Here is a 27935-nt window from a genome sequence, read left to right as displayed (position 1 = left end):
CAGTACCTAAAAGCAGGCTAACCACGATATCTATATGCTTAAATAGTAGGACTGCTTCTTTTATAAAGACTGCTTCTTTCTGTAAATTCTTAAAATCGGTCTGAGGAAAAACAATTTTAAAAAATACAAATCAGAATCTTGTTTTTCAATTTATAAATTTACATCTTAATTTTTCAATTTTCATATTTGGGGTTTAAATAATAATGCAACATGGTTTCGATATTTAACATGGCTACACACTTAGAGTAACCAGTGTCCTCTATTTTTACTGTGTAGTTGGCTTGTGATGTTAGGGAGCCACTTATAAAGAAACTACAACAGACTCTGGAGTCAGGGAAACCTTGGTTTACATCTAAGTTCTGTCCCTTACTAACTTTATATTGACAATTAAGTTCTCTGAATTTCAATATCCTCAGGCAAAAACTAGAAACGCTAAAAAACTCATATAGTGGTTATAAAAGTAGTATGTACATAGCCATAAAGAACAGTGATTAACAATCAGATTTGGAATCAGATTGCCTGGGTTTGAGTCTGCACTCTGCCATTTACTTGCTTGCTATGTAATCTTGAGCAAATTTTTTCAAATCTTTCTGTACCTCAGTTTCAGTTTCCTCAGTTTTAAAACAGAGGTAAAAGCAGAAAGGGGAAATGTATATTATGGAAAAGTTTAAGAAGTAAAACACAGATACATATAATACCACAAATCTTAATACCATCAAAAACTGGTGCTGGGGACACCTATAAGAAACACTTTCTAGGAGTGCCTGGGTGGCTCAGTTGCTAAGCATCTGCCTTCGGCTCAGGTCATGATCCCAGGGTCCTGGAATCGAGCCCCACATCAGGCTTTCTGCTCAGCAGGGGGCCTCCTTCTCCTTCTGCCCCTCCCCCTGCTTGTGCTTGCTTTCTCTTACTATGTTATGTAGGTAAATAAAATCTTAAAAAAACAAACAAACACCAAAACACTTTCTATAAAATAGAATGTTCAGGACTGAATAATCATAAGATAAAAATGAAAATACAATCCATTTGACAGAAGGAAAAACCAGAGAAGCAAAGAATTAAAGAAGAAAGAATGGCACTCTTTTGGAAGTAAATATGTATGGAGTTTTTCATTCATTGTTGTCTTTTCTTAAATTCTAGGAGTATCCCAGAATTCACTTTCTAACAATTTAAGACTCAGAAAAATTCTAATTTTTTTCTTTTGTTGTCTCACTGAAATTTGAGTCACATGGAAAGGTCTTGGTTACCTATAAAGTTGTATGACATGAAAGCATCTGAGTAGATAACAAGCCTTGGACTGAGACATGTTAATTTCTGCTGCGGCCCTCAACAGTAAATAAGAATTATGGAGCTGTGCATTTCAATTAGCAATAATCGCGCCTCGGATAAACCTCATTGGCTACGATACTGCCACTGCGCAAAGCTTGGAGCTGTGCATTTCAGCTTTAAATTCTGCCAAATCCCTGATACTGTAACAAGAACAACTAATTTATGGGAAAAATGAAAAAGTAACAAAGAAATGGGGACATTATTATTGAAATGTCACTTTAAAACACATTTTAGACAAAACAACATAATAAAATGTACTGCCTCTTAATAGGCTTAAACACAAACCTTTCCCAAAACATCTCCACTGCCTTTAGTATAGTTTGGAAGAGTACATGATCTTCTCGGTTTTTTCCTCAGTTCTTCCTGTTCTGATAACTTTCTTTTCAAAAGTGCTTCAATGTGTGGCATCTATAATTTGTAAAGAAAAATTAACTACAAGGAAATTACTCCTGTACTAGACAGCCATAATGACAGCAGAGAAAAATCAATAATTTGGACAACTCAAGAACATAAAGTTATTAAACAGGCATTACTTTAAAAGAATGTGGTTATAGTGATGCAAAGCTTCCATCTTACTGACTTTATCTTAGGAAATACACAACCTACAATAGGACTTCTTTGCAACTGAGTTATACACATAAAAAAAGTTAAGTTTTTAAAGAACTCTATTGTCACTTTTTCTCATTTTCTTTACCACCACATATACTGGTTATAACTTACGAAATCCCTTCAATGAAGTTCTCAAATTGGTGTATTATTAATTTTATTTATTGGAATCATTACATTAGAAATACAAACTGTAATTTCTTTGAAAAAAGTATTCTATCATTTTGTTAGCCCCTTCTGATGTCTAATAAGTGACTAGACTATAATCCACATGTCTTGGAACCCCTCAAAGCAAAAGTGCCCATAACACTGTAAATAAAAAATGAATGATAAAAAAATTATGGACTAGAATTTAATTAAGAAAAATCTTTACATATACATGGAAACTATACCTGTTGTGTTGTAGGAATGTCAATATTATGTGTTTTTAGTTCATTTTGCAACTGAGCCTCTTTTAATTTTGCTTCTTCAACTTGGCCTAAAATTAAAAACAAAAAACAAACCTGCATCAATTTGTAATAATCTCCAAAATACGGTTTTTGAAAAATATTTTCAATCTCTTGGGTTTTTTCTCCTTGTAATGAGTGATGCTAAAGTAAAAAAACCCAAGTGACTATTTTAGAAATTCAAAATGAAACTAAAAGTCTAAAATTAAGATTTAGATCTAATACACAAAAATGAGAAACAAAATGTGGTTTTAAAAAACCAAAATTTGGTTTTAAGGTAGTTAAGGAAGATATTATATATATTAATACTGCAAACTCCAAGTAATCTTAGAGAAATTGTTTAATCCTAGTCCACATGACTATATATAACATACATAATCGCATAAGGTTATGACAAGAACCAAATAAGACTTTATATATGTGTATATATATACATATATATGTATATATATGTATATATATTTACTTATTTTTTTAAATTGACAGAGATCACAAGTAGGCAAAGAGTCAGGCAGAGAGAGAGAGGGGGAAGCAGGTTCCCTGCTGAGCAGAGAGCCCAATACGGACCTCGAGCCCAGGACCCTGAGATTATGACCTGAGCTGAAGGCAGAGGCTTAACCCACTGAGCCACCCAGGCGCCCCCAAATAAGCTTTATAAAAAGAAACTTTAGTGCTACTACTGATGTGTTATCTCATCATCCTGCTTAGCTCCCATTGTCCTCTAAATATCATTGGATATACAAAAGTGAGTACTTTGAGGCAGGCAGTACATTTGTCAGTTAATAGATCAAAATTTCAAGTATGTAATTAACACAAAGACAAAACCATAGCAAAAAAAAAAAAAATCTGACAAATGGAAAAAGAAACCACAATTTGGCAAATGTCTTGTTTTAATGGTCTATTAAGTTTATTAAAAATTGCAACAAACATTGTGCATTGACTTAAAAATAAAGTTACATATTTCTATATAGTGTGTGCTGCCCTGTACAGCTCCATAGTGTGACATACTGCAGGTATTTTAAGTAAAATACACATAGTCCCATGATTCAAATGGAAAATCAAATTACATGTCATTTCTCCAGTAATATTGTCTCTCAATACCTTCAGCCAGGACTTGGAATTAGATATAAACATTACCATCATGTCAAAAGCCTTAATTTTCCACAGAGATTTCTAATTAAAAAAATCTCTAATTTTTATAGGTAAGCAGGATATAAATTTATTTAAAGTGATGGAATACATCATTAGATCAAATGACAAAGAATATAAGCAATCATTACTGCCTTACTTCCTTACAACATTACTGAAGTGTTCTGCAGTTTATTTGTAGTCAAGGAAAGTAGACAATTTTTGTGTCTCATGGTCTCAATCTTCTGTCTTACCATTTCCCCAAAGCCTAATTTTTTTACTACATTTGAATACAAAATGACTTACACTTCATTTCATCAAGAAGCTGGTTGCTGGCTTCAAATAAACTTCTATACATTGTAATATTCTTAGATAACTGGTCCTTTTCTTTTGTAAGTGCTGCCATTTGTTGCTGCTTCTTAACATCTAAGAAAAACATTCAGATCATTCAAACAATTCTAAAATTGTGACCTCTCCAAAGCATGTCATATCATGATTAGGTAACTAATAAATACCCTGTTAATGGAAAGCAAAAATAAAAAAGTACCACAAACATAAGAAAAATCCTCTATTTTCCTAAAAACTTACCATTGTAAAACATAAATGGTAGGATATATGGTTCTAATGTTCTTGATAGGGCTGGTAGCTGAGGCTCAAATATAATAAAATATTCAGTACTATCCCTTCCAGGACTATTTTCTGCCAGCACTAGATTCTGTAAAAAGAAAAGAGCAGTTAGGGAAAACAAGATTTAAAATAGTATTTGTCAACATATAAATGTTATGTATCTTATTGTATGTTTCCAAGTTAAGTGGTAAATTTTAAAGACAATAGGCATTGACTGATCCTTAAGATTCATTAACATTCATTAAAACATCAGAACCACCCAAGACACAAAACCTTACCTCTTGTTATTGGTTTGAAAGCCAAATGATCTTATCAATGAATAGATTATACAAAAATTATATGTAATAGACAATTATTTTTAAAAAAAAGTATCTTTTCCTTTGGAGCAGAAGTATCAATGGCCACTTACTATCTTGACCTGCAGTCTTTTTGATGCCAACCTTTAAGAAGCTGAAGAAGTGCTGAAACACCTTATGGCATAAAAGTTATAAAAACAATCACAAAGACATGCCCAAAGCCCAATGCTGAGTTTAAGTTACAGCTGTTACCATGGAAGTAGACCCACCAGTCCCAGGTGACCAAACAAGAGGCCCTAAAAAGCTCCAAAGATTTTTTTTTTTTAAATTGTATTATCTTCATTAATGCACATACAAAACACTTTTAATACAATTTAGCTTAAGACCACAGCATGTAACAAGTAAATAATACAAATATATTTACATCCTAAATTATTTTAACATTCTTTACAGAAAACAATAGATACTAGCTATTTTATTTTTTAGACCAGTACAATTCATAGATAGAGAAGTAGAATTTTTTTAAAAATCTAAACCCATAAAACACTATAGGACAATTCATGAAATGAAATTATAAATTACAGATAACAATTCTTTTCTTTCCAAGAAATACAGACTACAAGCCCACCATTAAACCAAACTACAATCACACTTAGTTTCTGAAAGCTATTTTCAATGTATTTACATGAATATAAACACATTAAAAATAAAACACTGTTTACATTTTTAAAATGTACACTTTATAGTTCAGCAGTTTGCTACCAGAAATCAATCCAATTTGTTGATCAATGCAGGTGAATGTCTAGACACCAATTTGTAAAATTTATGCACAGTATAAGTAGATGGTACTATATCCTTTCACTTAAAATTGCTTAAAATTTTGTAACTACTATTTATATAGCAGAGAAAATATCTTTCAGTATTTCTCTGGGTGTTTCCTAGAATAATGAGAAAAGGACTCATCAAAAAGTTTATTTTAATAGGTAATATCAAATTTCCCTTCAAAAAGCCTGTCAATTTATCTTCTCATCATTAGTGTGTAAGACTATCTAGTTTCTCTGAAGCTGGCCAACAGTTCATTATCAAGTTCTTTTCCCCCAAGTTTTTTAATCCCAAAATGGATTAAAGGAACCAGTCATTTAAACGAGCATTTCCCTGATTGGTACTGAGGTCATGCTTCTTGTTTACTGGTCCTTTATACTTTCTCTTCTATTAACTGCTTGTTCATATTCTTCTCTATGTTTTACTCTAAAAATTACTTTATTTTTCTACTAAACTTTTTTCTTATTGATTTTCAGGAAGTTCTTTAGGAGATTTAAAAATATGTTTAATGTACCTAGTCCAATATTGGTGTGTGGGCACAGCAATATTTCTATATAATTAAAAAAATATATTTTTTTATTGTATGGTAGATAATGAATCTCTCTACATACCCACCATCCAGGGTCAATAATTATCAATATATTGCCATTGTTCTTTCAATTCTGTTTAACATATGGTTATAATAAAAGTTTTAAGTTTTTATATAGTTAAATATAAAATCTTTTCCTTTATGTCTCATTTAAGGAGGCCTTTCTTATTTCAGAGGTTTATACTTTGCAATCTCTGATGCATAACTTACCAAGGAGAAACATAAAAGAAATGAAAAGAACTGGAGTCCATAATTGGATCCAAGCACAAATGGGAATTTGGAACATGAGAAATAAACAAATACATAGCAGAATAAAACTGAGACACCTTTTTTTAGAAATTTCCAGATCTAAGTAAGCAAATAATATAGAGAATCTGAACATAGTCAACAAACTTGAAGAGTAAGTTAGATTATAACTTAAAGAAAACAGTACACATTCTTTTCAAGCAAACATGGAACATTTTGATTATGTCCTGAGCCAATATTTCCTAAATGTTCATATTGTTAAGAATTACCTGCTTGATAAATAAGAGCCCAGAGCCCTAACCTAGACTTACTAAATCAATGTATGAGTCAGAAGCCAAGGAGGACTCAAGAGTTTTCTGCCTGATATTCAGTGTGGTATTAGGAACCTCTAGTGGAAATTCATATGTATGACACGAAGCCGTGACTCTACATGCAGCTGCAAAGAAACAGCTTAAGTCACCATCTTAACCTCACAAATGTATATAGCTGGGGGTAGCAATTTCAAGTGCCTAGATGGGGCTGGGGGTGGGGGGAGTGCCGGGAAACAGGACAAAGGTAGGGTAGGCTAGGTGTATTCTTCCAACACAAACTTACTTTTGCACGTTTAACGTGTCTCCCTTTGTCTTTGTTCAACATGTGGCTTTCATTACCTAATTTTTGTTAGGGTACAATAAAATTTCCCTTTACTCTCTACTGTAATAAAAGTGAAGGAACAAGTGTGAAAACAAGTAACAAATGACACTTGCCCTCAGTGTCAAGAGATGAAAGGAAGTGACATGAATACAAATGACCGGAAAATCTTTCTGCCGTAAGAAAATCATGGTCTAGTATTGCCAGGTTTTTAGAATTCTCCAAATAAATCAGAAATGCAGACTGTTACATTAAAAACTTTAGAACTTTAGGGCACCTGGGTGGCTCAGTGGTTTAAGCCTCTGTCTTCAGCTCAGGTCATGATCTCAGGGTCCTGGGATCAAGCCCCACATCGGGCTCTCTGCTCAGCAGGGAGCCTGCTTCCCCCTCTCTCTCTGCCTGCTTCTCTGCCTACTTGTGATCTCTGTCTGTCAAATAAATAAATAAAATTAAAAAAAAACCACTCTAGAACTTTAAATACTGGAAACTAAGTGAGATAAAAACATTGGGGGTAGAGGGATGGGGTAATTGGGTGATGGACACTGGGGGAGGGAATGTGATGTAATGAGCACTGGATATTATATAAGACTGATGAATCAGACCTGTACCCCTGAAAAAAATACATTATATAATTAAGTAAGTTTAAATTAAAAAAAAAAAAGAAAGAAAAGAAAATGCTGTAGGGGTGCCTGGATGGCTCACTCAGTTGGGCGTCCAACTCTTGGTTTCAGCTCAAGTCATGATCTCAGGTCCTGGGATTGAGCACCTTCGGGGGGGCTCTGTGCTCAGTGGAGAGTCTGAGGATTCTCTCTCCTTCTCTCTCCCTGACTCGACTCTTCCCCATGCTCTCTCTCTCGAATAAATAAATCTTTTAAAAAAGGGTGGAGGGTCGCCTGGGTGGCTCAGTTGCTTAAGCGGCTGCCTTCAGCTCAGGTCAATCCCAGGGTCCTGTGATCAAGCCCCATGTTTGGCTCTCTGTTAGGGTGGAGCCTGCTTCTCTCTCTGCCTGCTATTACCCCTGCTTGTGTTCGTTCTCTCTCTGCCAAATAAATAAATAAAATCTTAAAAAAAAAAAAAAAAAAAAAAGAAATGCTGTAATGGTCTCTCACTGATAGACCAACCAACACATCTACTGTAAGGCAAGTACAAGCTGTCAGGCTCCCCAGTTGTAAGCCTAATGTTATTAAAACAATGCGGTATTAGCACTGGTTTAGATATAAAGATGAACAATGACAATAATAAAAAAAAAGAAAGGTGACACTTCAAATTTAAAAAATGGATAATTATTCAATAAATATAAAGAAATTAGGTTAGTGAATTTGAAAAAAATGCAAAAATAAAATCCAGACAAATCAAAGATTAAAGGCGTAAGAATACTAGGGCAGGAACTGTGAATTCAATCCTTCCTCCACTCCAATATAAACAAAGCTAAAATCTAAAGGACAAACTCAGGAAAATGTACTTATATACAAAAGAGCATGAATATCTTTAATATAAAATTTAAGAAAATGATGAACATTACAAAAGAAAAAGCATCAAGGAACAATCCTAAAAAGATTAAGAATAGGAACAATGTTCAACCTTACTAGTAACAAAGTATTTTTTGAAATACAGGCAACTTGGGTTAGAATTCCAAAAATCATTCATATTTAGGGCTGGTAACATCATGTCAGACAACACACGTATTTCTGGTGGGAATAAAAACTGAACAGCAATTGGCAATAACTAACTACCAGAAGGCTTAAAATGAACATATCTTGCCACCAATTCTACTCCTAGTAATTTCTTTCTTTTTTTTTTTTTTAAAGATTTTATTTATTTGACAGAGAGAGATCACAAGTAGGCAGAGAGGCAGGCAGAGAGAGAGAAAGGAGGAAGCAGGCTCCCTGCCGAGCAGAGACCCTGATGCAGGACTCAATCCCAGGACCCCGAGATCATGACCTGAGCTTAAGGCAGAGGCTTAACCCACTGAACCACCTAGGAGCCCTTACTTCTAGTAATTTCTTAAGGAAACAATCAGACATATGCAAAAGGATACACACAAGAAGAAACCTGTTGAAAAGCACTGTTGGTAACAACAAGTTTTGGAAAGAAACTAAATTTCCACTTAGGATTGATCAAATAAATTATGATCATCAATAAAATGATGTAGGTTTATACATACCGATAAAGACATCAAAGATGTGTTAAATAAAATTTTTATAAGAGCAGAGTTCTATTATATTAATGAGATTTTACATCCCACCCATGTATATAAATCATATACACACAGGGTATCCATGCAGTATTTGTGTATATACAGAAAAGTCTGGAAGATAAGTAACTAAATTGCTAATCATTACCTCTGAAGGGTGATAAAATAGTGATTGTTTTTTAAGTGTTTGCACTGTGTATTTTTTATACAAATAAAAATTTCCATTTTGAAAAAAAAAAGAGTAACAAAGATAAGCTGCTTTGTTAATTTTTTCTCTTTATGTATACATTTTACCCAGGCTATGTTATATTCTGTTTCTATCCACAGAATGGTAACATTTAAATATATGAATACATGAATGTATTATCACTGAAGCTAAAAATCATTACAGAGAGAACAGTCATCCGCAGGGAAGATTCTTGCTCAAAGTAATAATAATCCTAGGGGTTTAATTTGTAATAGTTTACAGCAAAATCACAAAGTATTTCCACTCACTTTCTAATTTAATGGTATACTTAGAATATTTTCATAGTTATATATACAAAAGAATAGGTATTATAATACTGTGGTTTAAACTATTAAATACAGTAATGTTATCTATCAGAAGATGTAAAAATTACCGTAATTTCAGCTGAACCTTTCACAAAGGGAAATTCGAGTGTTCTCACTTTCCCGATAAACAGTGGTGTATCCGTATCTTCCTCATTAGAACCTTTAATGGTAGCTACTACAGTGCCAACCAAATCAATTCCAGTATGATTGTTATAGTCATCCTTTAAGTAAACAATAAAAAACTAATTAGAAGAACAAGAAGATTAAATCCAGAAAAGGACATGATCATATCAGAAAATACAATATAAGCCCTAAATATTAAACTATCCTGGTCATTCTTATTCCCAAGCACAGAATTCAGCTCTCAGATTAAGAGCTCCAAAGGCAGGAAATAATCCCAGGCTTCCATCTAATATACTGACTTATAATTTTCTGTATCAAAAGGACTCCCATATTAAAATTCCACCTTGTTACATACTCTTAGCATCTATTGATCTGGGGGAAGAGAAGAATGATTCACTTGTCTAAAACACCAACACACACACACACCCCAACACAAAAAACTGAAAGAAGTATCCCACCAGGAAAATTTCCCACAAAGGTGAAGTCTCACTACTGTGTTTTACATGCTTCTAATAAGAGATTCGGCAGCTTTATTGCCGCTTATTCTCCCAAAAATCAGAAGCTTTGAGGAGCTCACTATGATCAATCATCAGAGCAGATCTCTTAAAAATAATTACTTCCTTCTTTCTCATCAGTGAAGTGGACACTGAGGATTCAATTTACCTCACACAAATTCGTAATACATACTGGAAATAGGGGATTAAAGAAAGGTATGTATTAAGGTAGGCAGGCAAATTTCTGCATTTTTGAGTCTGTTCTACTTGGTATACCTGGATATACCTGGTATACCTGAATGTATGTATACATTCTCTGTATTAAAATACAAAGGTGTTGGGGCGCCTGGGTGGCTCAGTGGGTTAAGCCGCTGCCTTCGGCTCAGGTCATGATCCCAGGTCCTGGGTTCAAGCCCCACATCGGGCTTTCTGCTCAGCAGGGAGCCTGCTTCCTCCTCTCTCTCTGCCTGCCTCTCTGCCTACTTGTGATTTCTCTCTGTCAAATAAATAAATAAAATCTTAAAAAAAAAAATAAGATAAAATAAAATACAAAGGTGTTTATAAATATTTCATTCATCCACACAAATTTTCCCTATAACCTTAAACTGAATAATTAAGACCTGACTCTATAAGTAAATATTTTGCACACTAGAAATAATTTTTGTTACTCTTTGCAACTGTGGAAGTAAATAAACATTACCGTAATAGTAAGATGTAAATCTTTGACCAAGGTCCTACTGGCAACGGAGCGAACATTTGAAACAGCTGGTGTAGCTGGCTGAATTTTAGGAACTAACTTCACAGGTTGATTAGGCAGAACATCAACTATAATCTTACAAGTAACAAAAACAGCATTGTGATTAACAATATATTTAAGAGTAAGACAAGATATTGTTAGCATATACTAAATGAAATGCAATCTTACTTTCTGAAATAGATTTCCATTAATCTCCTAAATCTAATCAACTTACTTTTTAAAATTAAAAAAAAAAAAAAGGTTTATCAGAGATAAACTTAGGCTGTTAACAGCCATCTAAGAACAAATTTAGGGGATTTCAAAATACGGTAATTTGGTACACTAACCTATTGAATGGCAATGATGTATATCAAAACTACCTTAAACTTCATTATCCAGAATTCTAATACACAAAATATTATTAAACTGAAAAATTTTCATGTATGGTTGACAGAAGCAACCTTACCATGATATACATGAAAATGCTTACTGGACTCTTCAAAATAAAGAGAAATGGAAAAGTAACTGCTGCAAATGGTCATATTCATCAACATATATTCCTAAAATTACATTATTTGTATTTTATTATCAATAATTAATTGCATCCAATAATTAATTCACTTTTAAACAAAACCATTTCATTCCTATACTAAGCAAGAAAATGTAAAACTAACTATGGTATATAAAAAGAGTAAGCAAACCTGTTCACTGTTAAGAATATTTGCTTTATCCATCATAAACCCAAACTGGATACAGTATGTTCCCACTTTGTTAGGAATTGCTTTATCCCTATGTTAGAAAGAAAGAGATAAGATTACTATCAACATTTAAATAAAGGGGGAAGGAATTCAAATAATCAACATTTCTGTTCTTTCCACAAAAAGTCAATGAATAAAAAAATAATTACTATTACTACATTTGCCTTTATTCAACAAATATTTCCTGTAATAGCAGGCTTTATCAATTTTTCAAACCCAAACAAAGACCATAAAATGAAAGCCTATGAAAACGAAGAAGGAAAAGAAAAAGAAATCCATGAAGAGGCACATCATAGTAAAACTGTTGAAAACAAAACTCAAAACAACCAAAGAAGAATGGAAATAATTACTTTTCAATGTAACAATAAGGTTGGGGTGCCTCGTGGTACACCTTTTGGCTCAGGCTGTGATCTCAGGGTCTTGAGATCAAGCCCTGCATCTGCCTAAGACTTTCTTCTCTCCCTCTACCCCTCCCCGGACTGACACACTATCTCTCTCAAATAAATAAATCTAAAAATAATAATAATAATAATAATAATAGTAAGACTGACAGCTAACTTCTCAACATAAATGATAGGACAGTGAAGCCTGGCTTAAAAGTACTGCAAGAAAGAAACTGCCAATATAAAATTCCGGTTTCAAGGAAAGTACTCTTCCAGTATGAAGGTTTAGGAGATAATTCATCACCAGCACATGTACACTAGAGGAAACACTAAAGGAACTTCCTCAGATGGAAAATGATACCAAATGGAAAACCTGAGTTGCAGATCAACAGAAGAATGAGTTAGTAAATCTAAATGAACACTAACTATATGAAATAATAATGTATTAATAAGTTTAACATATACAACAACAAGTTGCAAGAGGGAAAATGATGCAACAACATCAGTTGCAAGAGGGAAAATGATGTTTAAGTGTTCTAAGAGTCATTCACTGACCAAGGAGAGGGTAAAAATACAAAGTGTCATCACACATTGATATAGTAATTTAACTATGCATGTTGTAATCTCTCAAAAAAATCAGAGAAGACTATATTAACTACCAAGTTAATAAGGAATAAAATATGATAACTAATAACAATAAATTCATAAGAAAAAGGAAAAAAGAATAGTAGGATCAAATAAAAAATTGTAAGACAGAGTAAAAAACAAGTGTTTTGGTAATTATTTGTATGATTTAAACTTTTCACTTAAAAGATTATTAAAAAAACAATTATAGGGATGCCTGGGTGGCTTGGATGGTTAAACACCTGCCTTCCACTCAGATCATGATCTCAGGGTCCTAGGACTGAGCCCTGGGTCAGGCTCCCTGTTCAGTGGGTAGTCTGCTTCTCCCTCTGCCTGCTGCTCCCCCTGCCTGTGCTCTCCCTCTGACGAATAAATAAATAAAATCTTAAAAAAAACAAACATATAATGCCATCTGTAAATGATCACTTAAAATATAAAGATGCAAAAGTCATGAAAATAAGATACTTATACAAATCCTAGCTCTCATGATCCCTAAGGTGGCTTCTGCATGTCACTCATACGGCAAGTTGGTATACTGTTATCAAAGTAGATTTCCAAGCAAAAAGCATTACTAGAGAAAAAGGTGAATACTTCATAGTGACAGCCAATTCAATTTCTCAGAAAAATATAATAATGTAAGTCCTATGTAAAAAATCATACAGCCTTAAAATAACACTAACAGAACTAAGAAGGAAAATAAATCCACACCCATGATGGGAGACTTACTACACTGCCTAAAAATAAATAAATATATATATATATATATATATATACATACACATACATACATATATATACATATAAACACACACACACACACAAATTTAAAATATATAGAAAAATTTGGGGCTCCTGGGTGGCTCAGTGGGTTAAGCCTCTGCCTTCGGCTCAGGTCATGATCTCAGGGTCCTGGGATCGAGCCCCACATCGGGCTCTCTGCTCAGCGGTGAGCCTGCTTCCTCCTCTCTCTCTGCCTGCCTCTCTGCCTACTTGTGATCTGTCTGTCAAATAAAATCTTTAAAAAAAAAAAAATATATATATATATATAGAAAAATTTAAATACAGAAAAATTACACCCAATGATTACTAAATTTTGAATTAGCATAACACTGTACTTTACATGCAGTTTATATGATTTTCTAGTATACATAAAATATTTACAAAAATTGACCATATGCGCATACTGTTTTCCACAAAGGGAAAAACAATTATCCATTAGTTTCAAGGGAAAAACAATATACAAGGCAGGATCTCTGACCACAGCGGAATTAATCTAGAAATCAATAAGAGAAAGAGAATAAGAAAATCCCACAATTTAGAAATTAAACAATATACTTCTGAAAAACCACCATAGGTAGAAGATGAAATTACAATTGAAATTATAAAACACCTTGATCCAAATAATAATGAAAATACAATGTAAAAAACTTGGGAAATTTGTAGCTCTACATACATATATATGTACATATAAATACATATTTATGTATATGTGTATATATATTCATATATACATACAGTATGTACAGGCCGAAAATAAATGTATTAAGCAACAATCTCAAGAAATTTTAAAAAGACAGAAGTTGGTTCTTTGAAAAGACCTACAAAATTTACATCTCCTGGTAAGATTAATCAAGTAACAAAAAGTACAAATAGGGTGCCTGGGTGGCTCAGTTGGTTAAGTGTCTGCCTTTGGTCAGATCAAGATCCTGGAGTCCCAGGACTGAGTCCCAAATCAGGCTCCCCACTCAGCTGGGAGTCTGCTTCGCCCCCCTCTTGCACTCTCTCACTCTCTCAAATAGAAAAAATATTTTTTTAATTTTTTAATTTTTTTCAGCATAACAGTATTCATTATTTTTGCACCACACCCAGTGCTCCATGCAATCCGTGCCCTCTACAATACCCACCACCTGGTGCCCCCAACCTCCCACCCCCACCCCTTCAAAATTCTCAGATCGTTTTTCAGAGTCCATAGTCTCTCATGGTTCACCTCCCCTTCCAATTTCCCTCAACTCCCTTCTCCTCTCCATCTCCCCTTGTCCTCCATGCTATTTGTTATGATCCACAAATAAGTGAAACCATATGATAATTGACTCTCTCTGCTTGACTTATTTCACTCAGCATAATCTCTTCCAGTCCCGTCCATGTTGCTACAAAACTGGGGATTCATCCTTTCTTTCTTTCTTTTTTTTACAGCTTTTATAAACATATATTTTTATCCCCAGGGGTACAGGTCTGCGAATCGCCAGGTTTACACACTTCACAACACTCACCATAGCACATACCCTCCCCGATATCCATAACCCCACCCCCTCTCCCAACCCCCTCCCCCCATCAACCCTCAGTTTGTTTTGTGAGATTAAGAGTCACTTATGGTTTGTCTCCCTCCCAATCCCATCTTGTTTCATTTACTCTTCTCCTACCCCCTCAACCCCCCATGTTGCATCTCCTCTCCCTCATATCAGGGAGATCATATGATAGTTGTCTTTCTCCGATTGACTTATTTCGCTAAGCATGATACCCTCTAGTTCCGAAAAAATATTTTAAAAAGTAAAAATAACGTTAACAGTGAGAGACCACTATAGATTCTTACCTACAGACAAAATAAATTGTGAACAACAACTTTTAAAATTTAGGTAAGACTGACAAATTGAAAAATTTAAGTCACCAAAACTGACCAAAGATGACTCAGGAAATACAAATAATCATATAGCTACCGAATTTGAAGGAACTACATTCATAAGTACAACCTTCCTCCCCTCAACGCCAGGCACAGATGGCTTCACAGATGAAATCTACCAAATATTTAAGGAAGAAATTATGACAACTCTCACACAAAATCCAGAAAATAAATCAAGATATAAGGACCAATTCTCCCAGTTACTGTGGTGAGGCATATATGACCTAGATACCAAACCTAAAAAGAATCTATAGGAAAGTGCAGGCAACTTTGATCATTAATGTAGATAGAAAAATTCCAAACAATCAGCAAAACAAATCCACCAATACATAAAAGAGGTTATTATGTATCATGATTAAACTGGGTTTACTCTAGTAATGCAAGACTGGCTGAATGAACATTCAGAAAATTAATGTTTTATATAATTAAGCACATTAAAAAAGAAAGGAAAAATATCACATATTACCCTCAATAGACAATGAAATCTAATGTCAATTCATAATAAATAGAAATTCTCTTACTGATGATTAGAAAGGAACAGTCTGATAAACGTATCTACCAATGAAAATCGGGGACTGGGAATGAAATTAGGATGATCATTTTTTTTTTATATATATATATATGTATATATATATATATAAAATAAATAAATAAAAATTTATTTATTTGACAGAGAGAGAGAGAGAGATCACAAGTAGGCAGAGAGGCAGGCAGAGAGACAGGGGGAAGCAGATGTGGGGCTCAATCCCAGGACTCCGGGATCATGACCTGAGCTGAAGGCAGAGACTTAACCCAACTGAGCCACCCAGGCGCCCCAGGATGATCATTCTTGTGTCTATTTAACATTTTACTGTAAGTCCAAGCCAGTGCAATATGGCAAAAAAGAGAAAATGTACAATGACTAGAAGTAATCAACCTATCATTATTCACAGACATGAATGTGAAAATATTTTGAAATCCTAAAGAATCTATAAATAAAATTGGAAATTAAGGAGACTAGCAGAGATGCTGACTACAATGTTAATATATATAAATCAACTAGATTTCTGTAACCAATAACATAAAATAAAAAATTTTAAAGGATGTTGTTTACAATAGCATCCAAAATATTATCTAGGTATCATGCTAAATGAAGTAAGTGAGACATTCTATGTTGACTAACTGGAGTTAAAATTAAAACTTTAAAAAAGGGGTGCGCCTGGGTGGCTCAGTGGGTTAAGCCGCTGTCTTCGGCTCAGGTCATGATCTCAGGGTCCTGGGATCGAGCCCCGCATCGGGCTCTCTGCTCAGCAGGGAGCCTGCTTCCTCCTCTCTCTCTGCCTGCCTCTCTGCCTGCTTGTGATCTCTCTCTCTCAAATAAATAAATAAAATCTAGAAAAAAAAAACTTTAAAAAAGGGGAAAAAAAGAAATAAGTTAGACAGGCAAATACAAAAATGCTCTATTATTTCACTGATAACATAGAATCTAAAAAACTCAAATTCATAGACAAAAAGAACAGAGTGCTCCTTGCCAAAGGCAGGAACTGGGAGATGGGCAAGATGGAGGAAATGAGCAAAGCTGGTCAAGAGGTACAAAGTTTCAGTTAAAGGACAAATAAATCCTGGGGAAGTAATATGCAGCATGGTGACTACCGTTAACAATACTGTCGTGATTGAAAGTTGCTAAGAGAGTAAGTCGTTAAAGTTTCCACTGTTAAGAAAAAAAAAAAATTCGTAGTTATTTAAGGTGATGGATGATAACCCAATTACTATGGAAGGAAGCAGGTAATGACTGGGAGAGGCACAAGGTGGGGCTTCCCCTGTATTGGCAATCTTTTATTTCCTGACTTCAGTAGTGGTCGCACAGAAATTTACTATGGGAGAAAGTCACAAAACTGCGTATCTTTTTAACTTTATGAATTTTCTATGTTTTTAAAAGGTTTAAAAATTGAGATTACATGCAGAACACCAAACACAGTGACTGACATGCATTAGGAACTCAAATATTTTCATGCATTCAAATATACCCGATATATGGAAATATATTTTATTATGTCACATGTATAACTGAGTGTACATGATTTTTTTTTTTTAAAGATTTTATTTATTTATTTGACAGAGAGATCACAAGTAGGCAGAGAGGCAGGCAGAGAGAGAGGAGGAAGCAGGCTCCCTGTTGAGCAGAAAGCCCGATGTGGGGCTCGAACCCAGGACCTGGGATCATGACCTGAGCCGAAGGCAGCGGCTTAGCCCACTGAGCCACCCAGGCGCCCCAAGTGTACATGATTTTTAAAAATCTTTCCTTCTGACTTACCATTTCTAAAATTTTATTTTTTTAATTGAAAAACAGCTGACATACAATATTATATTAGTTTCAGGGGTACTACAGAGTAATTCAACATTCATATACACTAGAAAGCAATTACTACCACAATAAATCTTGCTACCATCAGTCACCACACAATGTTGTTACATAGTAACTATATCCTCTAAACTGTAGATTGCATCCTCATGTTTTATTTTTAACTTCAAGTTTGCACCTTTTAACCCCCTACCTCTATTCTGCCCATTCCCCTACACAGCTAAGATTTTCATTTTTTAGAAATTTTATTTATTTATTGAGAGTGAGAGCGAGAAAGAGCACGTGCACCTGTGTACACAAGTTGGGAGAGGGGAAGAAGGCAAGGGAGATGGGAGAGAAAATTTCAAGCAGACTCCCCACTGAGCATGGAGCCTAATGTGGGGCTCAATAGCATAGCCCTGAGATCATGACCTGAACCGAAATTAAAACCAACTTAGCCACCTATGTACCCCAGCATTTTTCTTTTTTTAAGATTTTATTTATTTGACAGAGAGACAGCGCAGTTTATTTATTTGACAGAGAGACAGCACAACGAGAGAGAACACAAGTAGGGGGAGTGGGAGAGGGAAGCAGGCTTCCCGCTGAGCAAGGAGCCCTATCCAAGGGGGCTCAATCCCAGGACCCTGGGATTATGACCTGAGCTGAAGGCAGACACTTAACGACTGTGCCACCTAGGCGCCCCAAGATTTCTTTTTACTGAGGTGAAATTCACATAAAATAAAATTAACCATTTTAAGTGTCTAATTCATTGGCATTTGGTATATACACATTATTGCCCAACTGCTACTTTTTTATAGTTTTAAAATGTAGGACTATTTTTAAAAGACTTCCTAGGGGCACCTGGGTGGCTCAGTGGGTTAAAGCCCCTGCCTTCAGCTCAGGTCATGATCTCGGAGTCCTGGGATGGAGCCCCGCATCGGGCTCTCTGCTCAGCAGGGAGCCTGCTTCCTCCTCTCTCTCTGCCTACTTCTGATCTCTGTCAAATAAATAAAATCTTAAAAAGAAAAAAGAAGAAAAAAAAGATTTCTTAAATGTTCCTTCTGATATCCTGGATCCTAAAATAAGATTAAATTAAGACAATATTTGAAATACAAGGAAGTTGCACAATTATCACACATTTTAATAGATTTATACACTAAAAGATAATTTAACGGACTGAAAGGAAGGCAGTATATGTTTTCTTGGATGTCTAAATCAGTCCCATGCAATAACATGAGTATACCTTAAAGACCTAAGGCATTCATTCTGCTTCAGAATCTGCGATGGTGTCCATCATATTGTAGTATAATTAGCTGTTTACTAGGCAGTGACCTTGTCACAGGAAAGTACAAAATAAGTGTTCAACAGTTGTCTGTTGAATGGATGAATGTATTTAATAAACTTCTTACAAATCTTTAAAAAAAAAGACCCAAGGCATTGTTAGCATAGCGTAAAGTAAGGACAGTGATGGTATATTTTGTTACTTGTCTGTCACAAGATAATAAAACTCAGAGTATTTAGAAACACATAGCTATCTGACATTGCCTTAACAAAAAGTGCATACTGAGAAGATCTCTTTCTTTTTAAATGAAAAGATCATCTGTCTATGAAAGATTAAAAGGTTTTTAAAAAAACAAACTACTTCTTTGGTACAGTTAGTCTGAATATATTAATATAACCTTATATTAATATAATAATCATGTTGACCCTACTGAATGATCACTAAAGAATTTTAAAAAGAAATTTTTGAAGGGTTTTGGGAAGACCAGGGAGTAGAAAACACCAGGTACCTGTCTCCCTGTCTGGACAATAACCATACTGCCAGAATCTGTCTGATATAACTATTTTGGAACTCTAAAAGCTACTAAAAACTTGGATAGTAAGTTGCAATTAATTTTGATCAATTTCAGCTCTTAGCACAGTAGTTGTTACGTTACTCATTCCCCACCTCCCAGACCCATGGCACACAGATCTATGTCCCTGGAGCAGTGTTTACAGCTTACAGGAACCAGGGTGGGCAAAAGAACCCTATCCTCCAAATACTGGGGATCCGTGCTCTGATTGCTGCTTCTGATCAGAGGAGCAAATGAAAATGCAAATAGCCATTGTTCCTGCAGTGTCCCCACTGCTGAAGTCCTCATCCTCCAGCTGAAGTAACTTCCAGGAGACTTAAAGGGCCAGCACACTGTCTTTCCCCTCTTCTTTTTTAGAAACCAGACATTAAAGGACATTACTAAACAACCACATGTATAGGGAAAACTAGAAAGTGACTACACATATCCAGAGAAAGGGTCAGAAAAGACATGAGAAGACCTTAAGTTTACACCTAAGGCTGATCCATGACAAAGAGCTTATAACAATCAGAAAAACAATTAAAAAAAAAATTTAAACCTAGCAAACCCTGGGTGAGGCAGAGAATCTGAATTCCAGTGCTACCACATTAATAGATACAAATGCCTAGTTTTTAACAAAAAGCCACAAGACAAATGGCCATTCAAAGTAAAAACATAAGTCAACTAAAATTGTACTTCAGACAGCTGATGGCAAATATACTAGACAAGGACTTTAAAAAAAAAAAAAAAAACCAACCAACCTGTCTTAAAGGTGTCTGCATGGCTTAGTGTGTTAAGCTTCTGACTCTTGATTTCAGCTCAGGTCATGATCTCAGTGTTGTGATAATGGAGCTTTAAGATTCTTTCTCTCCCTCTCCTTCTGCTCCTAACCCCTAACTCAAGCACTCTTTCTCAAAACAAGAACAACACAACAACAACAACAAACATCTATCTTAAAGATACTCAAAGAAGTGAAGGAAAATGTGGAGAAAATAAAAGTGATGTAGAAAAAAAATGGAAATATCAATAAAGAAACAGAAAACCTAACAAGGAACCAAAAACAAATTTTGGAGTTGAAAATATAGTAACTTCAGTGAAAATTTCAGTACAGGTATTCAATGGCAGATTTAAGCAGGAAGAAAAAAGAATTAGTGAACTTGAAGATAATAGTATAGTCTGAGGAACAGAAAGGAAAAAGGACTGAATAAAAGGGAACAGAACCTCAGGGATCTTTGGGACACCAGCAAGTGTCCCCTCTCACCAGGGGAAGAGAGAATATTTGAAGAATGGCTGAAAATTTCCCAAGTTTGATGAAACACATGAATATAAATATTGAAGATGCTCAAACGGATTCCAAATAAAATAAATTCAAAGACACATACCAACACACATTATTATCAAACTTTCAAAAGACAAAGAAAGAATATGAAAAGCAGTGAGAGAGAAGTTAATCATTACATACAATGGATTCTCAGGAAGCTAATCAGATTTCTCATCAGATAGGATGGGGGAACACAGTAGGCAATGGACCAATTGTATTCAAAATGCTTCAAAAAAATATATACCCTCAGCCAAGAATATTATATCCACCAAAACCAACCTTCAACAGTGAGAGGGAAATTAAGACATTCTCAGATAAACAAAAGCCAAGGGAGTTCATTACCACTAGACCTGGCCTGTAAGAAATGTTCAAGGAAATACTACAAAGTAAGATGAAAGAACAGACAGTAACATGAAACCACATGGAGAAACAAAATCTCAATAAAGGTAAATTTACAGGCAATTATAAATGCTAGTATTATTGTAACAATGTTTATAATTGCACCTCTTGTTTTCTACAAGATTTAAGAGACTAATACATTTGAAGAAACAAAACTTAACCTCAAAGTTAAAAGGACATTTCCCACTTAAAAAATAAATGAAAGAAATCTTGGACATAGTTTATTCAAAGCCAACCTTCATATTTTGAAGTAGAGGTCCAGAACACAGAAGCAACAATTCCAGTGAATTCAATTCAAAGTAATGTAAGTAAACCATAAAAAAACTAGTTCAATTTGTTTTACACTTCATAACATTTAAGTTTTGAACTACAGAACTCTCCTATATAATAACATATTATAAAGTGGTCTAACAACATAACGTAATTTTTTTGGATGGCTTTCATAGTTCTGAAAGCTAATATAAAATATCACAACAGTCTTTCCCCAAACCATTTTACAAACCTTACAAATAAAATACACATTTTCTCAAAATACTTCCTGAGAAAAATTAAGAGATATGAAGAATATTTTCTTTTCAATCACAAATTACTTTTCCCAAGTTGAGCAAACACCATAAGCCTGAAATCACTTTGGAACAAATTATGCATTAAAATATGAAATGATTTAAGAATTACCTGAAGTAGAAGCAGCCATCTTCCTTGTCATTATCTTTTATTTTATTACAACTAAATGTTTCTGCCTAGAAAGGGAAGTAGGGGAGAAGGCGGGGAGGGAGAAATCACATTTAACATAGTATATTCAGGATGAAAACTAGTATTACCTTCACCAAATGCAAATACAGATCACATCTGGATTTATAAATACATACACATACACCTTTATGTATATACCCCTACAATACAGTTTAAGGTTCAATAGTGTGATTACATGATGACATACCATTATTAAAGGGCACACAATAGATCCCCATGGTGGTGACATAGTTTTAAGTTAACTGCAGCTTAAAGGGACAGTATAAATTTAGGAAGCTAGTTTCCTAAACACATAATTGAAATGAATCATAAATCCTGAAGGGCACTGTTAAATTAAGACATTTTGATATGGTTTAGTTTTAAACTTGAGATTTATTTTAGATCTACACAGTCCAAGATAATAGTGAATAATAGCTCCATGTGACTACTGAGCACTTGAAATATATCTGGTTCAAAGAGATCTAAATACACAGGAAATTTTAAAGAACCAATAACATAAAAGATTGTAAAATGAGATTTTACAATGTTTTATTTAATTTATTTAATAAATTTTAAATACTGAATACATGCTGAAATGTTAATTTGATGTTAAGTTAAAACTACATTAAAATTAATTTTATTTTCTTTTTACATTTTTAATGTAGCTATAGAAAAATATAAGTATCATGTGTGTGACTTGTATTCTGTTTCTATTGGACTGTGCTGCTTTAGACCCTCAAAGTGTTCTCACCACTCTACCCTCCCTTCTCTACCCTGTAAATATATCAATCATATCTCTTTACTATCTCATTTACTCTATTATCTCTTAGTGGTATTCCACAGCTTTTTGCCCTATGCCACTATCCTTTGGATAATTTTAAAATGTAAAATATCTTTAAAAATTTTAAGAAATATCACAATGTAGGCTACTCTTTTTCAAAGGCATCAACACTTAATTTTGAGATAGATTCTGATATATTTTTAAAATCTCAAGTGATGAAGTGGGTTAATGTCTAGTTCTCCAGCATATGCACAGTGCATTTTTACATTAAGTTACATTTAATTTTAGGTTAAATGTAAGAGCTAGGGGCGCCTGGGTGGCTCAGTGGGTTAAGCCGCTGCCTTCGGCTCGGGTCATGATCTCAGGGTCCTGGGATCGAGCCCCGCGTCAGGCTCTCTTCTCAGCGGGGAGCCTGCTTCTCTCTCTCTCTCTCTCTCTCTCTCTGCCTGCCTCTCTGTCTACTTGTGATCTCTCTCTGTCAAATAAATAAATAAAATCTTTAAAAAAAAAAAAAAAAAAAAAAGAAGAAAAGAAATGTAAGAGCTACTTTTAACTTCTACAATGCTTTCCAGAACTCACATTTGCTGGTGGTCGGTTCCCACTGTTAGACAGCTGCCACATTTTCATGGAAATACGTGCTGGATTAATATTTTTAATGATACTGTCATCTTCAGAAATAACAGTAATCATAAAATCTGTCATGGTGAATATTAAAAAAATATTTTATAGTTCACTTAATAGATTTGGTTAAATAATTCTATGTTTTAAAATGTACATCTTGTTTAAATATTAATGAGATTCTGAAGAAAACAAAACTTTTCAGTAATCAGCATCCCACAATAATCTGCCTATAAAAACATACTAGTCATGACAAACAACTCTCTTTAGTGTTACATCTCCTCCAGAAATCTAACATACACTTCTTTGCTATTATTATTCCCTTGTCTTATTTTCACAGTCTGCAATGCTGCAATTTCTACTAAGCAAGACCAAAAAGGTTAGACTGTGGATACTCAGCAACCTACAGTAAAGGCAATTGGTCATAAATCCTTGTGCTTTACGCATTCTGAAAACACAGTGTTTATTTTGTCTTATGCTTTTCAGTAGCATACAGCAGCTAAACTATTATTACATATAGTATTTCCCTTATGTTTAACATTCATTAGGCATCCATATGATGGATATAATTTTTTAATCACAGGAAACAGGTCTTATCTCCCAAAACATTTAAAAATTATAAGTATAAAGGCTACGTATATATGTAACATTAAAAATTGTTTACTTTCTAATCTAAATTTTTTGGTCTGCTTGTTTCTACTGCTTCTAACTATGCATAGGTATGCATCCATTTAGGGAAATAGAGGTCTTCAAGAAAATTACCTGTAATAAATACCATTTCCTATTGACTTGGCACCTGGCCACATTCCACTGAAATTTTTTGCTTACTTACGTGTCTCTTGCATTAGACAGAACTCACTGGAAACTGTCATATACATTATTGGAACTAAGAGCCCAATATTATAGTGCCTGGACATAGCAGATATTTAGGAAAATTTTTTTGGTCTGAAATATCTTTAATCATAAATTCTGATATGATGTATTTTCATCCAAATTAAGTTAAGCAATCCTGGTTCTATTTGGTTGAAGATGACATTACAATCTATTTAGTAGAGCCCACATAATTCTTGCCATTTAGCAGTTCATGTCTCTTTTGCAGAATTTCACAATCCAATGAATGGACAATCACAAACTCAATTACAACAGGTTCTCAGTTTATGAAGAAACTTTCAGTTTATTCTTGACCATTAAGGGAATGTAGGACATAGAGATGAAAGAAGACAAAGCTAAGTCAAATGTACTTTCTTTGTCATTTAAAAGACTATTGCAGGTTTGCTTTTTTATCATGCTGAACATCTAGGATAATTTATTCCATTAACGTAAAAAGCAAATTATCATTACAAATTAATTTGAGATTTGTGACTTACTCACCAGTGAAAATACTCCCTGCTAAAAGGAAGCATCCTTGTCATATTTAACATTGAGACGAATAGGTTTTTCAGGATCTGGAAGAATCATTAACTTAATTATAGGTCCTTCTATGATATTCTTGTTATAGATGGCTCTAACCTGCATCATATGTTCTCCTCTAACAAGGGGGGAAAAAGAGATAAAGGAGTCAAATTAAATTAATTATAACTTAAAAATTCTAAGACACTTTATACAAAGCTTAACTCATTTAAAAAACCTCTCTATTCCTGTTTAGTTACATTTTTTAACACTAAATAGAAGGCTAATTATTACTCTTAAGTTCAAGGAATAAGAAAAATCAATCTCTGTAATACTAATAACTATCAAACTTTTGGTTCTTACCTAGGGGCATAAACACTGAACACTCCCAAATTAGCCCTGCCCCTTTCATCTGTTTTATGCTGTTGGTTTGAAGGAGTGAGCTAAAAACAAAACAAAACAAAACAAAACAGTTAATTAGAAAATTCTAGAGATCAAATTCTTTTCCTCTATTACAATGTTCTTTTCTTCCAATACTATTTTAAAAATTATATTTGCACACACTTCTATAATCTTTAATTTCCTAATCTGAACTAGAGAAATAATGTAATTATTTACACACTGAGTAATTACATAACACATTTATAGTAATTATAGTATTTATAATTTATATATATTTATATATTCATATATTGTTATTTATATATCATTTATTATATATTATTATAATATTCTATATTATATATTACATATGTAATTTATAATTTAGTCTATATGTAATTATAGTAATTACATAACTCATTTATAATTACATAAATAATGTGATTATTTACACATTGAGTAATTACATAACTCAAAGGACAATCATCACTCAGCTTCATCAATTAAACTACAACTTGGTATATTTCAGCTTTTAAGTTGCAGAATTCAATGTTCACTCTTTCAATAACACTGATATTTCAAGTGAGGTTTGGTTATACAAATACTGAAGTTATATTCTAAAACTGGGGACTGTGGGGAATGGCACAGGTAAAATAAACATAAATATACATTTAAGTCAAGAAATCATAATACCATATCCATTGTTATTTCATCTTTCTCTTTACTTTTACTCAGATATGCTCCTTCTATCTCTGTTGCAGTGTGACCCTCTTAGAGAAAACCAAGCTCACTTTCAAATGATTAAGAATCAATGGTACTAATCATCAGTTAGAAGAATCTCTCAGTCTTCTACAAATGTTTCTCTAGAAACTAGAATAATATTCTTTTTTGTGGTAGAAAATAATCAGTTTAACTCTTCTAGAAGCAAACAATAAGAACAAAAGTGAATTTGTTAACAGTTTTACCAGAGTATCAGACTCTCTCCTAAGCCTTAATTCCCATTTCTGTTTAATAGAACCTAAAAAATAGGTAATTATGACACACGCAAACAAACAAAAAGCAAAAGGCAAAAGTGAGTAATCAAAATGACAGAATAAAATCCTGTATTTGTACCTATCCTATCTACCCTCTGGTCTCTCAATGCGTCTTTTTCAAAGTATTTCTTCCATCTGGGTCATAAATTCTTATTACTAAGGCAGAGAAGCAAGCCTTCTATTTCAGGTTATATAGCAAGCAATATCATAGTCTTTTTTTTTAAAAACAGGCTTTAAGATGTCTGATCCTGATTACTAAGAAACCAAGTCCATGTGGATCACAAGCTATCCTTGGCACCTTAATCTTCCATACGACATTTAAGATCAACTTGTCAGGTCCTAGAAATCCCTTTTAGAATTCTTACTGAACTAATGGATTACTTTTAAACAACTGCATATTTACATAATATCAACTATTTTCATCCACTAAAATTATAAAATGTTTGTAGAGGCATACTTAATTCTGTGTTACCTGGGAACAACCTGACTGGGACAAATTAATCTCCTTCAACAAGACAAACTGTGTCAAAACATAACTTTGCAATGGGCAGCTTCTCCCATTTCCCCTCACAGGAAGGCCCTCCAACTCTGTATGAGGCACCCAAAGTCCCCACTAGAACCTTAACAGCTGGCTACCCCAGTGCTCATGTAAACAGGTAGTAATCTTGGACTTCTTGGTATCAAGCACTATGTTTGCCCCCAAATGTTACACGGCCATATTCACACTTGCCCCATACTCCAGAATACAACTCAGTCTAAGTCTAGCAGCTATGCCCAGGTCCTGGTAGCTCTCAATAAGATATGTTAGAAGACAAGTACTCACATGACTTTTCTTGATTACCCTTAGCTTGTAAATTTCCCAAATAATACCTGTTCCTTAACCCATACTGCAGGTCATTATATTTGTCTTTACTCATCTTCTCAGTATTATCTATTCATCCTAATCTGAAATCCAAATATTATTAGTATTATAGAATAACCACTCAATCATAATTGTAGGTTGTTGCCCCTTGTTACACTGCTTGAAAGATATAAACTTGACTTCCTCAAAATAATTATGAAAAATTTAAAATAAGCAATAATAAAGGTTATATAAGACTGTATTTTTAAAAATATGACATCTAACAAAATTATCATGACAATGAAACCCAAAATTCTAGGTGGATGAAAATTATGTAAAGGATGTTTAAAACTTACCTTTAAATTGTTAGCTTTCATGAGACTTATTTTAACGTGTGATACAGGTGCTGGATTATCCCACTGGTCACAAAGTTGAACAATGAGAGGATTCTGTAGTTCTCTTCCATTAATCACTGGAATGGACTAAAATAAAAATATTTTAAGAAGCACTTAAACAAATCTGTCTAATGATATAATTACTACTTGTACACTTACTAAATGATTACTTAATTTATCTCTGTTCTAGTTAAAAACGGCTTCTTTCACCAATTAAAATAAACTTTTGAAAGTCAATTATATTGTTATAAGTGATCATTTTCTCACAGAAATTATCAACAATATAATAAAGGGGGGGAAACCTTTGACATTACTAGCTTCTAACACATTCCTGAAAGTTATATATCAGAATGACTTCGAAGGAAGTAAAGGTTATCTGAGGTTCTCAGATGTAGTATTGGCTGTTTATAGTTTATCTCCTCTGTCAATTGTCAGCACTCTGCCACAGCTTTCTATTGCTCCTTAAATAGACTAGTCGCTGATAAGCTACACTGTCTAGTTTGTTTAAAACACCTCTTGTTTTTTCCTTCCTTTATGTAAGGCTTATTTAATTCTGGGAATTTGCCTGTTGACCCTATTAATACTGAACATATCAAAGGAAACACATTGTCTAGCAAGAAACCTGATAAAAG

The 27935-nt window shown here is 33.9% G+C and overlaps 1 protein-coding gene and 1 non-coding gene across 2 annotated transcripts in view; both read right to left on the bottom strand.

The window, feature by feature from the left end:
* Positions 1–27935, bottom strand: part of SMCHD1 (structural maintenance of chromosomes flexible hinge domain containing 1) — a 156464-nt gene that overhangs the window by 34707 nt on the left and 93822 nt on the right. Inside the window, 13 exon segments of the mRNA XM_047697061.1 lie at positions 1615–1737; positions 2328–2413; positions 3816–3935; positions 4098–4224; positions 9534–9686; positions 10783–10914; positions 11520–11607; positions 21808–21872; positions 23225–23340; positions 24635–24655; positions 24658–24791; positions 25016–25095; positions 27265–27390. Of these exon segments, the coding sequence (XP_047553017.1) occupies positions 1615–1737; positions 2328–2413; positions 3816–3935; positions 4098–4224; positions 9534–9686; positions 10783–10914; positions 11520–11607; positions 21808–21872; positions 23225–23340; positions 24635–24655; positions 24658–24791; positions 25016–25095; positions 27265–27390 (1371 nt within the window).
* LOC125082812 (U4 spliceosomal RNA) lies at positions 1289–1425 on the bottom strand. The gene has a single exon (XR_007122115.1). It is a non-coding gene; the product is annotated as a U4 spliceosomal RNA (small nuclear RNA).

The sequence above is a fragment of the Lutra lutra genome, chromosome 12, assembly GCF_902655055.1.
Source record: "Lutra lutra chromosome 12, mLutLut1.2, whole genome shotgun sequence".
NCBI lineage: Eukaryota > Metazoa > Chordata > Mammalia > Carnivora > Mustelidae > Lutra > Lutra lutra.
Note: the sequence above shows the minus strand (reverse complement) of the source record. Positions and strands in the feature narration are given on the sequence as shown.